Below are 13,166 nucleotides of genomic sequence, written 5' to 3'. Positions count from 1 at the left end.
ATTCTTTACTATTCCTTAAACCCTAACATGGTCATGTATGTATTCAAGACATGTTTAGTACGTGCTACTTTCCGCTGGGACTCCGATATCAAGTAGTGAACTCCAAGTGCGCCGCTCTGCTAGTGACACTCAGCTGCATTATGTAGCCACAAGTTTACTTTTATTCTTTACTATTTCTTAAAAGATAACGTGGTTATGTTTGTATTTAACATGTTTAGTACATACTACTTTCAACTGGGACTCGAATAGCAAGTAGTGAACGCAAAGTGCGCCACTCTGCTAGTGACACTCAGCTGAATTATGTAACCATAAGTTTACTTTTATTCTTTACTATTCCTTAAAACATAAAGTGGTCATGTTTGTATTCAAAACATATTCAGTACGTCTCAGAGTTTCAAATCACACTACGCCCGTCGTGATATTTAGTTGTTTTTTTCGAAATTACCCAAATATAAATGCTGTAATGGTTCAATAAAAAAGTGAAATATCGATTAAAAAAATCCCTTAATTTTGAAGTTGGTTTTATTTACCGCCAATGACCTCACTGTTGGCATAACTTTAACATAAAATAAAACACACACATGTATATATATATATAACTCTATCCAACAAGTATGCATTATATGTGTCTTGAGGATAAAATATTGTACATTTAAAATGGTTTCAAAATTATAATGCAATTTTTACAGATAAATTTTATTTTGAAGGAATTAAAATAAATGAGATTAGCATAAAAATGAATTTAAATAAATTCTTTTTGTATCCACATATTTTTTCAAGAATTTTAAAATTCCATATTAAAAATATAAAAAATAGTGCCTTAAATAAACTGAAAATAATATTTCCTCTTCCCTATCTATTAATTTACTGGCTTAAAACTATCTAAAATTTTAATCAAAAGTTTAAAATCTTTGTTTTATCAAGAATATCCGACTCTAAAAACGAAATAATAAATGGAAAATTATTGGTGAATGTTTTGACATTAAAAGAATATATTTAAACATTTTTACTCTTAATAATATTTTCACAAACAAGTAATCAACTCACATGTCTAGCGAGGAAGGCCAATGATATAGTGGCAGCTAGCAGCAGTCCACACAACGTGTACTTCCCTGGTGCTATACTGGAACAATCAGTTATTATATCATGTTATTATACTATGTCATACCATAACAATACACTAATTATTACAATTGACATTAATAAAACCAAGGTAAGAAAAATTATCGGGGAAGAAAAACATGAACATAATTCTTAAATTATTTTTTTCATTTGCTTCCTTGAAACACATCACAATTCACGTTTATTCCACAACAACCCAAAATAAAATAATACTATAAGTTAAAAATATTATTTTTGTGCTTCATTGGGCAACATTCTTTATCAATAACAAATAAAAACAATAATGCTAATAAACATATTTCTAAATTTTAAACAAAACTTCAAAATATAAAATAAGGGATAGTAATTTATTGTAAACATTTGCTAAAAGCGAGAAAACATCAATAATATTACAAGTTAATTAATGAACCAAAAGAATCAATTGAAAACTTGACACAGATCATTGAATGTTGTTCTAAAACATTAATGTTCAAGAAATTATATTATTTTAGCGGGTGGTCTATAACGAATTATATGGGGAAGGTTTTAAATAGACCCATAAAATATTTCAATTTGTTTGAATTTTTATGGCCTTTATAATTGACTGAAGGTGGCTCATAGATACTTTAACTTCCGGTTTCAAATTGTTATGGTCCAGAATTTGACACTACAAGTGGTTTAATCTAATATGTATGGGCTGTTTATAGATTAAAATTACACATCACGATCAAACAAGTAATATAAAAATTTGCATCGAATGAGATATTGAATATAATAAAATGTCTTTTACAAATATTTTTTTTAATGAATGTGATGAAAGTAATAATTTTATTTTAAAAAATAAATTAATTTGAAAAACTCAAATATGATTATAATTTCAACGTATGGACAGGCAATTTCATTAAAAGTACTTTTAACAGCTCAATGAATATCGATATGGAAACAGCCACTATGAAAATGTTGTCCCCCATCTCCCCCTTTAAACGATTATGCACACGCCTATGAAACAAAAGCATGTAAAAAGGGTTGATAATAATAATAATAATAAAAACCTTACCCATGTTAGCCTTCAAGGGTTTATATTTTTATATATTTAAAATGTTCCACTTGTATTGTAGCATGTGTGCTACAGCCTCTACCTTTGATAATGTTTAGGTTGGCAGAAATGGTTAACTTATTTTATTAACCTTTTCGGATGCCCTGGTAATAAGAGTTATTTTGGATTTAAGTTTGTTATATTTTGTTGTAAAAAAGGAATTGTAATTCTTGTTTGGTCTTATTATTTTTAATTTTAAAGATTTTAAATTATTAAATTGGTCTGGAACGTTCAATGACACTACCGAATATTTTGGTAATCGTGGTGCTAGGCGGCGCGCAGGTGAACAGCTGAGTGTGTGACGTCAGGGGAGGCGGCGAACGGCAGTCGCCTGGTGGGCCCGGGCGGGCGCGGACGTGAGTTAAACGCGGGTTGGCCATGGGGCTGGTTCTACGTCGAAGTGACTTGCCGGTCGAACATCTGAATACGAGTGTTCCTTTTTGAATATGAACGGGGTTCATGTATATATAATTTGTAACGCGTTGGTACGATGAAACGCGAGTGTTTGGCGTGTGTGAATGTCGCGAGGATTTTCCAAGGATGAATTATGTGCCCCAAGACTCCAAGACGGTATGTCGAAGGATTCGTCATATCCGTACAATCACCCACAGCTAAGGTAACGTGTAATGGCAAGGGACATCACGACGTCAAAAAAGCAAGTAAGTGCCAGCAGTGCCACCGCCCCGTTGACCCCTTTGACCCTTGGTGCGAAACTATAATCTGTGAATTTTTTAGATTTAAATTAACGGACTAATAACACTGAAACTGGGATTTTACGTTCAGCCGGTTCATCCAATCCCTGCCAGACGTGGAAGAAAAAAGACGTCGACCGTTAGAAAATGACATAACTGAGAAGGGCTTGTTAACCCATAATTTGTAATTAGCTAAATTATTGATGTATAGATTTGGATGCTAATGTGTGTCAATTTTTTGTTAGATTTCATTCTGTTAATTGGTATTTACAGTAGTGCTACGCCCGGTGCGTATCTATATTTGTTATTGTATTAATATGATCTTAAATATTTTTAATGCCTTTTTGGTAATTACCTTTAAATTACGGAGTTCCGAAGTATATGATCAAATTATACTTTTTGGGGGAATTGTTAAAAGTATTTTTATTTAGTTTTAATATATAGCTTTTTTTTAATAAGTAGTAATAGGGTATGTATTTTATGATGGAGGCGCCGATTTGTGATGAAACGATTTTATGGTATATTTATATATATATTTATTAAATGTTGCCATGTACATTTTGCGTCTTTTTAACTTGCTGCTTCCTCTCACTGTTCGCAATCTTATTAGTATTTTTTAAGCCTGCCATTTGTTTGGGTTTTAATATTTTTTTTTTGGGTTTACCTGCACTCGCGGTACAGGGCAATATAGGAGTTTTACTGTGTCACGGGTTGCGGAAGTTGTTTAGTTTGGCCGGGGTTTAGGGCCAATCTTTACAGTATTAGTATAAACAGTAAAGTTATTAATTGTTATTAATTTTAAAACTTAGAAATATGGTGATAATAACTGCCACTAACTAAACACAAAAAAACTTTATTAGTTAACATAATTCAGTTAGTTTATGTATTTGGGCTGGGAAATCTCATGTGGTGCCCAAGATGGAAGGTGGAATTTGGCCCGGGCTTCTAAAGTATTTGCCCAGTTACCACGGGATCCATGGGAAAACTGCCATCCGGCAACCAAGATCCTCGGGTTTTTTCCCGCTCCCTAATCTTTTAGAATTAATTTCTTTCCTTTGCGATCAGGTTATTGCTCACTATGCAAACATGCAGGGGCGAAACTACAGGGAGGGGGGGCAAGGGTATTTTGACCCCCCCCCCCCCACCAGAAACCTTGAAGTGGGGGCAAACGGGGGCAAAGAAAGTGCTGTGTAATCAATTTGAAGCAGTGCGGGCACTGCTTGGCGTTCCTTCCCCTCCTTTCCCCTCCCCTCTCCACCTTTCCCCTTCCTCTCCAACTTCCCCTTCCTCTCCAACTTCCCCTTCCTTCCCTCTCTTCCTCCCTTCACCGCCGCGCCACCAGCGCACTCTGCCATGTATTGTTCCCGGCCTATATAATCTCGGCACCCGGGCTATTTGCCGCAGTCTTCCGGTCGTTTGACACGAGGGCTGTCACTTGGGGTTGGCGTCGCGTTGGTATGTACTCGGCTGTGAAATTTAACGTCTGTAATTGTCAGTAATTAGTATGATTTCTTGTTCTTGCTTGCGCGTTGTGGCCGCACTTTCACTTATTCTTTTTTGCCATGTTTAGTAATGTTTGTAATTTCTCTTGGACCCTTCAGGTCAGTGCTTAATTTGATTCTTTGCCTTAGTTTCTTTTGCTCACGCCGTGTACTACCGGTAGCTTATGTAACAGTGTTTTTCTGCGGCTGTATATGGGCATGCCATGATAGCTTTGGACACATCTTGTCAAGCCGCGTCGTAACGGTAATCGTAATTGTATGTAATTTTAAACTCTTTCTTTCTTTCTTGTTTTTGCCTAGCGGCCCATATAATTGTGCTACGTTAAACGCGTCGTCAGCTTGCCCCATTTATTGCACCATTGTTTTAACCTGTATTCCCGTGGGAATCGAATTAACATATGCATATTATATGCATTGTATGCATTGTGATTAATAAATTGGATTGCTTGTTATTTCGTATTTTTGTAACTTTATTTTCTTGCAGGACGAGCGGACCACTGCCGTGGTCGTACGGCAACGACCCCTTGTTTGTATTGATTTCCCGTTTCAGTTGTAGGTGCGGCTACAAATTTTTAGATGATAAAACTGCTTAAATAGCACCATTTTCCACCTTGAAATACAAATTTTCCCGGGGGAGGACACCCGGACCCACCACTTTAATTGGGGGAATCGATGATTCTTTATAGAAAGGTATATTGCCCCCCTTTTGGAAATTTAGTTGTTGCGCCCCTGGTTATAATAATAAATAACACAAGAAAACTTTATTAGTTAATTTAATGCAGTTAGTTAATGTATTTGGGCTTGGAAATCTCCTTTGTTGCCCAAGATGGAAGGTGGAATTTGGCCCAGGCTTCCAAAGTGATTGACCAGTTTACCATGGTGTCCACGGGGAAACTGCCATCCGGCAACCAAGATCCACGGTTTTCCCACCTTCCCTGAATTTTGTAATTAATATATTTCCTTTGTGATCAGGTTATTGGTCACTATGCAATCATGCAGGGGCGCAACAACAGGGGGGGAAGGGTATCTTGCCCCACCCCTTCTGAAACCTTAAAGTGGGGGCAAACAGGGGCAAAGAAAGTGCTGTGTAATCAATTTTTAGATAATAAAATTGCTTAAATAGCACCAATTTTCACCTTGAAACACAAATTATCCCGGGGGAGGACACCCGGACCTCTCGCTTCAATAGGGATGATCGATGATTCTTTATAAAACGGTATATTGCCCCCCCCCCCCTTTGGAAATTCAGTTGTTGCGCCCCTGGTTATAATAATAATAAATAACACAAGAAAACTTTATTACTTAATTTAATGCAGTTAGTTAATGTATTTGGGCTTGGAAATCTCCTTTATTGCCCAAGATGGAAGGTGGAATTTGGCCCGGGCTTCCAAAGTGATTGACCGGTTTACCATGGTGTCCACGGGGAAACTGCCATCTGGCAACCAAGATCCACGGTCTTCCCACCTTCCCTGAATTTTATAATTAATTTGTTTCCTTTGTGATCAGGTTATTGCTAACTATACAATCATGTACACGTGAAACATGCATGGACCAAACACGTGGCACCAAGAGGGCACACACTTGGACCACTCCCGGTGGTTGGCCGCCTCCTCGCAGTCCAGCGCCGCTCCGACCACAGCCACGTTGACCACGCACTGGGCCGCCGCCACCAGCACCATGAAGCCGGCCTTGGCCAGGTGCGACAGCTGCGCCGGCATGGACGCCGCCACCAGCACCAGCACGCAGAAGTGCGAGAAGTAGGAGGGGTACAGGCACGCGCTGCCCTGGTCCTCCGAGACGGTGCAGTTGAGCGGCGACCGGGGCATCCGGCAAGACACCTGTAGCCCATGGGAATTACGTGTCCTCATCATGTGCTCACTCTCTGATCTCACCAGGCATGTGTGATGAGACAGAAAACATAAATTATGAAGGCATGTTTAAGTGTATACAGGCATGTTCTTCCCTGGTCCTCCGAGACGGTGCAGTTGAGCGGCGACCGAGGCATGCGGCAAGAGACCTGTAGCCCACCGATACCACGTGCTTACTCTCTGATGTCACCAAGCATGTTTGATGAGACAGAAAACAGCAATTTGGAAGGCATGTTGACGTAGACACAGGCATGTCCGGCCTCGGTCCTTCGAGACGGTGCAGCTGAGTGGAGACTGGGGCATGCGGCAAGAGACCAGTCGCCCATGGGCATCACATGCTCACTCTCTGATGTCACCAAGCATGTATGATGAAACATAAAACAGCAATTTGGAAGGCGTGTTGAGGTGTATAAAGGCATGTCCTGCCCTGGTCCTTAGAGACGGTGCAGTTGAGCGGCGACCGGGGAATGCGACAAGACACCTGTCGCCCACCGACACCACGTGCTCGCTCTCTGATGTCACCAAGCAAGTGTGATGAGAAAGGAAACAGCAATGTGTAAGGCATGTTGAGGTGTATACAGGCATGTCCTGCCCTGGTCCTTAGAGACGGTGCAGTTGAGTGGCGACCGGGGCATCCGGCAAGACACATGTCCTCCACCAACACCACATGCTCGCTCTCAGATGTCATCCAAGTATGTGTGATGTGACATAAAATAGCAATTTGGAAGGCATGTTGAGGTATATGCAGGCATGTCCTGCCCTGGTCCTCAGAGACGGTGCAGTTGAGCGGCGACCGGGGCATCTGGCAAGACACCTGTCACCCACCGACACCACGTGGTCGCTCTCTGATGACACCATGCATGTGTGATGAGACAGAAAACAGCAATTTGGAAGGCATATTGAGATATATACAGGCGTGTCCTGCCCTGGTCCTCAGAGACGGTGCGGTTGAGCAGCGACCGGGGCATGCGGCAAGACACCTGTCACCCACCGACACCACATGCTCGCTCTCTGATGACACCAAGCATGATTTCCAAGACAGAAAACAGCAATGTGTAAGGCATGTTGAGGTATATACAGGCATGTCCTGCCCTGGTCCTCCGAGACGGTGCGGTTGAGCGGCGACCGGGGCATGCGGCAAGACACCTGTCGCCCACCGACACCAGTGCCTTCTTCATGTGCTCACTCACTGATAACACCAAGCATGATTTCCGAGACAGAAAACAGCAATGTGTAAGGCATGTTGTATATACAGGCATGTCCTGCCCTGGTCCTCCGAGACGGTGCGGTTGAGCGGCGACCGAGGCATCCGGCAAGACACCTGTCGCCCACCGACACCACGTGCTCGCTCTCTGATGACACCATGCATGTGTGATGAGACAGAAAATAGCAATTTGGAAGGTATGTAGAGGTATATACAGGCATGTCCCGCCTTGGTCCTCCAAGATGGTGCAGTTGAGTGGCGACCGGGGCATGCGGAAAGACACCTGTCGCCCATGGGAATCACGTGCTCACTCTCTGGTTTCACCCAAGTATGTTTGATGAGACAGAAAAGAGCAGTGTGTAATGCATGTTGAGGTATGTACAGGCGTGTCCTGCCCTGGTCCTCCAAGATGGTGCAATTGAGCGGCGACCGGGGCATGCGGCAAGACCCCTGTCGCCCACCAACACCACGTGCTCACTCTCTGATGTCACCCAAGTATGCATGATGAGACAGAAAATAGCAATTTGGATTGCATGTTGAGGTATATACAGGCATGTCCTTCCCTGGTCCTCCGAGACGGTGCGGTTGAGCGGCGACCGGGGCATCCGGCAAGACCCCTGTCGCCCACCAACACCACGTGCTCACTCTCTGATGTCACCCAAGTATGCATGATGAGACAGAAAATAGCAATTTGGAAGGCATGTTGAGGTATATACAGGCATGTCTTGCCCTGGTCCTCCAAGATGGTGCAATTGAGCGGCGACCGGGGCATGCGGCAAGACCCCTGTCGCCCACCAACACCACGTGCTCACTCTCTGATGACACCATGCATGTGTGATGAGACAGAAAATAGCAATTTGGAAGGTATGTAGAGGTATATACAGGCATGTCCCGCCTTGGTCCTCCAAGACGGTGCAGTTGAGTGGCGACCGGGGCATGCGGCAAGACCCCTGTCGCCCACCAACACCACGTGCTCACTCTCTGATGTCACCCAAGTATGCATGATGAGACAGAAAATAGCAATTTGGAAGGCATGTTGAGGTATATACAGGCATGTCTTGCCCTGGTCCTCCAAGATGGTGCAATTGAGCGGCGACCGGGGCATGCGGCAAGACCCCTGTCGCCCACCAACACCACGTGCTCACTCTCTGATGTCACCCAAGTATGCATGATGAGACAGAAAATAGCAATTTGGAAGGCATGTTGAGGTATATACAGGCATGTCTTGCCCTGGTCCTCCAAGATGGTGCAATTGAGCGGCGACCGGGGCATGCGGCAAGACCCCTGTCGCCCACCAACACCACGTGCTCACTCTCTGATGTCACCCCAGTATGCATGATGAGACAGAAAATAGCAATTTGGATTGCATGTTGAGGTATATACAGGCATGTCCTTCCCTGGTCCTCCGAGACGGTGCGGTTGAGCGGCGACCGGGGCATCCGGCAAGAGACCTGTAGCCCACGGGCATCACGTGCTCAGTCATTGATGACACCAAGCATGTGTGATGTGACAGAAAACAGCAATGCTTAAGGAATGTTGAGGTATTTACAGGCATGTCCTACCCTGGTCGTCAGAATAGGTGCATTTGAGTGGTGACCAGCATATTCAAGACGAGACCTATCGCCCACCGACTCTGTGTACCTAACCATGTTCTTACTAACTGACGTCACCAACTATGTGTACCAAGACGTAAAATCACAGTGTCATATGCACGTTGAAGAAGATACATACATGTCCCATCCTGTTACACCAAGAGGGTGCGGGGGAGGTCGGCATAAACCATTCACCCACTTATATGTTCAATCATTACATGCTTACTCTACTAAGACAGGAAGCAGCAGTGCGTAATACATGTTAAAGATCCTGGTTCTCCAAGATGATGAAATTGAGCAGTGACCATTGTGTGCGACACATGTCCTGAAGTCCCACCCACACCATGAACTCACATGCACTCAATCTATTATGTCACCAATCATGTGTGCATAAAACATTGTTTGCCTATTGTTCATCCTGACCAAATATTTTCTACTAGAGTCCCGCTACATTTTCCCAGCTCCCCAACTGAGAGCCTGTTGTGATTTTGACAGCCAAGTATATGACATCATTTTTCTTCCCGCCTCAGGCCACGAACACGACCAGTAACAGTGTCCGGCTTCGTGTCCAAGGTTGCTTTTCTGAGCGTCCTCCCAGGTTAGCCCTCTTCCCAGAGCTCAGCTTAGGTTGGCCGCTCCAGACATGCCCCTTTCTAATGTTTATCCCTTGTGTAACTTTGAGTATACTATTGTGTCTCAATCGCCCACTCAAAGCAGCTTCCAAGGCTTTTATAATCAGATTCTTTTAACCACACAAGAGCAGTAACAGTGACATCATTTGCATACAGTCTCCCACCACCAGCTTTTTTAAAAAAAGTCATTTTGAAGTCTATGACACATGACTGGTGGAGTGTAACTATGTCTGAGGCCTCACGAACTTGAACGGTTCAGCACAGACAGTGGTATTTGTCACGACTAAAAACAATTACTCCAGGAAAATTCTTACAACATGCCATTTGTGCACAATTCATTATCCAATTTCCATGTACCCTGTTCTTGTATGCAAACGAGACATTCAGAGAGCAAGAGAAAGGAACTGATAAACTTAATATTGGTTTCAAACATTTTACATCAGAACCAATTTCTACCATTTATTTACAATATTTTTTATCTTTTAAGTAACTTATGTTTTTTTAAATTAAAACTCAAGGTATAAATAGTAGTTGAATTGTTCTAAAACTTTTACCTCGTTTAGTATTTAATTCATTTATTGAAATAAAGACCAATGTAATAATTATGTCACTAGATATTATGATATAAACTTGGCAAATCTCCTAATGTGTGATCTCTGCCATGACCAAACGTATCTATTTTAATATTAAGGGGTGCAACTAGTCATGGATAAATTGATTTTATTGACGCAGAATCGTAAGTTCGACTCTCGCTGGTGCCTTTAGCACGGTATCGACTCTAAGCGCAACGCTGAGGACTGGCTTTCAATATTTTCGTACATAACGAGATTAGAGTTGTAAAAATAGCTCGGCTCAGGCGGAACGTGACAATATTTTTTCGTTGCGTGCAACCGGCGTTCATCGATTTACAAGACGTTATCGCGTCGAAAACAAACAAACAATCCTCACCATGTCCACGAAGCTTGCGGTGGCCAGCAGCAGTATCATGACGACGCACATGAGTCTCCTCGACCACAGAGAGTTGTTCATGGTCTCGCTGCACTTCACCAGCGACTTGCAGAACACCTGCGACAGAGCACCCGGACCGATCAGCAGAGACACAAAGAAAGCGATCACCGTGGTTTCCTCGCAATTCACACAGACAAGAGCTCTGACCGCTCTGACCGCTCTGACCGCCCTAGGCTGGCTAATTATGAGGACGCGCCCCCCCCCCCCCCCCCTCGTCATGTGTGTGTGTTACGGTCGGCCTAAAAAGTAGTATGTTAGTTTTGACTTTCTTTACTGGTGTGAAAATTTTAACATGGTTCATACTACCTATAAAAGTTTTAAAAATTTATTGTTAAAATCAGGAAAGTCCCAAGATTTTCCAGTTCACAGCGCATTTAGTTTTAGTGTTTTGTCTCGGGTCTAGTTGAAATATGTAGGGTAGATGCAATGATGCCACATTAATAGTGCATGCGAAGACACGGTTTCAGCGCACCCCCCCCCCCCCCGATCCTCACGCCCTAGGCTGCAGCCTAATTAGCCTAAGGGATAATCAGGCCCTGCACACAAACATCAGCGAACACATCCGATTCACACGTAACTAATGGAAATAATTCATTTCGGCGCCCTTATCATCTCCTATACTTACTTTGCAGTGTGAATCTTAATACGCATTTACTCTGAAACAACTTGGCTTCTGGGTTGTAGCCGCGTCCTTGGCGGATAATTCACCGACGTTTCGGTCGAAATTGCAGTCGCCGTCGTCAGGGAGCAGGATAACTTGTAAGAACCTCATTAGGTATCTGCTCCCTGACGATGGCGACTGCAATGTCGACCGAAACGTCGGTGAATTATTCGCCAAGGACGTGGCTACAACCCAGAAGCCAAGCTACTTCAGACAATGGCCGCGAAAGACTGCGAACGTTATGCATTTACTCTCTTTGCAATTCACAATTTCTACTAGAACTATTTCGGTGTGCATGTTTCAACCTATACGCTATAGGACACAAATTTTAAGACGAAGCTTTATAATGTAATATGCATTTTTTGTTGAGTAAACATCTCAGTTCTTGGTATACGGGCATTTGATAGGATTAATTTCGTGAAAATTGGAACGAAAGTCGATGAAAGGATATGTGACACAAAGATGGCGAACACTTGTATAGCAACATCAACCCGTGTGTAGTCACTTTCGCAAACATCAGGGTTTATACCAAACGGTATTGGTGTTGCCAAATGTAACTTTACGATAGTGAAATTACCGTCAAATATATTTGATGAACTAAAATAGTCATGGTAAAAAGTAATCTCAAGTTTTAAAATACATAAGAAAACTGGCATTAAAGGATAGTATTATATATTCTCCTGCTTTATTTACAATTGTCTTATTATCACAGCAGCAGAGCGGGCGATTGTTAACATCAAGCGATGTGGTTCAAAACTCGTTAATGGAAATTATTTTTATTTTTTATTTTTTTTAGAAACATACTATAGTAAAATTATTTAATAATAATGTCAAACCAGTTTAGTAAAGTTTGCTTATAGTAACTATTTACAAACTGATTCCATTAATTTAAACAAACACAAATATAGAAACATATACTTAGTGTTATAATATGTGTTATCAAAAATGTTTAAGGTTAGAATTTTAGTAATGCCATATAAGTCTAACGTGTGCAGAAACTTTATATTAACAAATTTTTTAGTGAATTTTGACAAGATGGGCAGTATATTAATAAAATTCCTTGTTGTAAATGATATCTATCCAAAGCCGGGGTTTAACCGCAGCTGTTTCCAACAGTTTAAAATATCCTGCAGTTTTGTGCTACTAATTGCTATCTGCGTTTGTGTCAAGCAAAGTTTACGATTCAGGCAGCGAATTGTAGCGGCGGGCGCAGAAAGTATGTGTGTTATTTACATCCTGAAATTTTGGTGATTGAAAAGCGACTATTTTATTTATATATTTTTTTATAACACTTGGCATTATTTTAGAGAATTCCATGTAAAATTTCGTGTCCGAGTTTCATATTATAATGTTATTTGCAACATGAACAACAAAATAATACATAAGTTTGTTTGTTACCGAGGTTAGATGTTTATATATCATTGGCGAGTACTGAAATAAATTTTGGAATTATATTTTTTTGGAAATACGCTTACTGGTTTTAATTCATCAAGATGATCATTTAATCCTAATTTTTTTTTCTTTCAAGGAGAAGAAATTCACTTTTACCATTAAAAAAAATTACTATATAATTTAGTGATAAAATTTGTCTCTATTTGAGAATAATAAATAAGTATTTTCATGAATTGTCATATAATAATAATGATGGTATACGCATTTTTTGTTAGATTTTTAATGACATTTAATGTTAAAGATTTGTCATGTTTGACATGTTTATCTGGAAACACTGGAAACCATTCACTCTGCACTGCAAACTATGAGTGATAGACGCTATACAACAAGAGGTTTGACTATGGTGAAGTGAGCTCTT

At 41.4% G+C, this 13,166-nt stretch overlaps 1 protein-coding gene across 2 annotated transcripts in view; it reads right to left on the bottom strand.

The window, feature by feature from the left end:
- LOC134540554 (adenylate cyclase type 3) overlaps nucleotides 1-13,166 on the bottom strand; it is a 195,591-nt gene that overhangs the window by 24,380 nt on the left and 158,045 nt on the right. For both annotated transcript variants that reach the window (XM_063383369.1, XM_063383370.1), the window contains 3 exons: nucleotides 10,636-10,752; nucleotides 5,973-6,229; nucleotides 1,048-1,123 (listed from right to left, as the gene is read on the bottom strand). In XM_063383369.1, coding sequence (XP_063239439.1) covers nucleotides 1,048-1,123; nucleotides 5,973-6,229; nucleotides 10,636-10,752 — 450 coding nt within the window. The remainder of the gene's footprint in view (nucleotides 1-1,047; nucleotides 1,124-5,972; nucleotides 6,230-10,635; nucleotides 10,753-13,166) is intronic.

This window comes from Bacillus rossius, chromosome 17 (assembly GCF_032445375.1).
Source record: "Bacillus rossius redtenbacheri isolate Brsri chromosome 17, Brsri_v3, whole genome shotgun sequence".
NCBI lineage: Eukaryota > Metazoa > Arthropoda > Insecta > Phasmatodea > Bacillidae > Bacillus > Bacillus rossius.
This window is presented reverse-complemented; position numbering and strand designations above follow the sequence as displayed.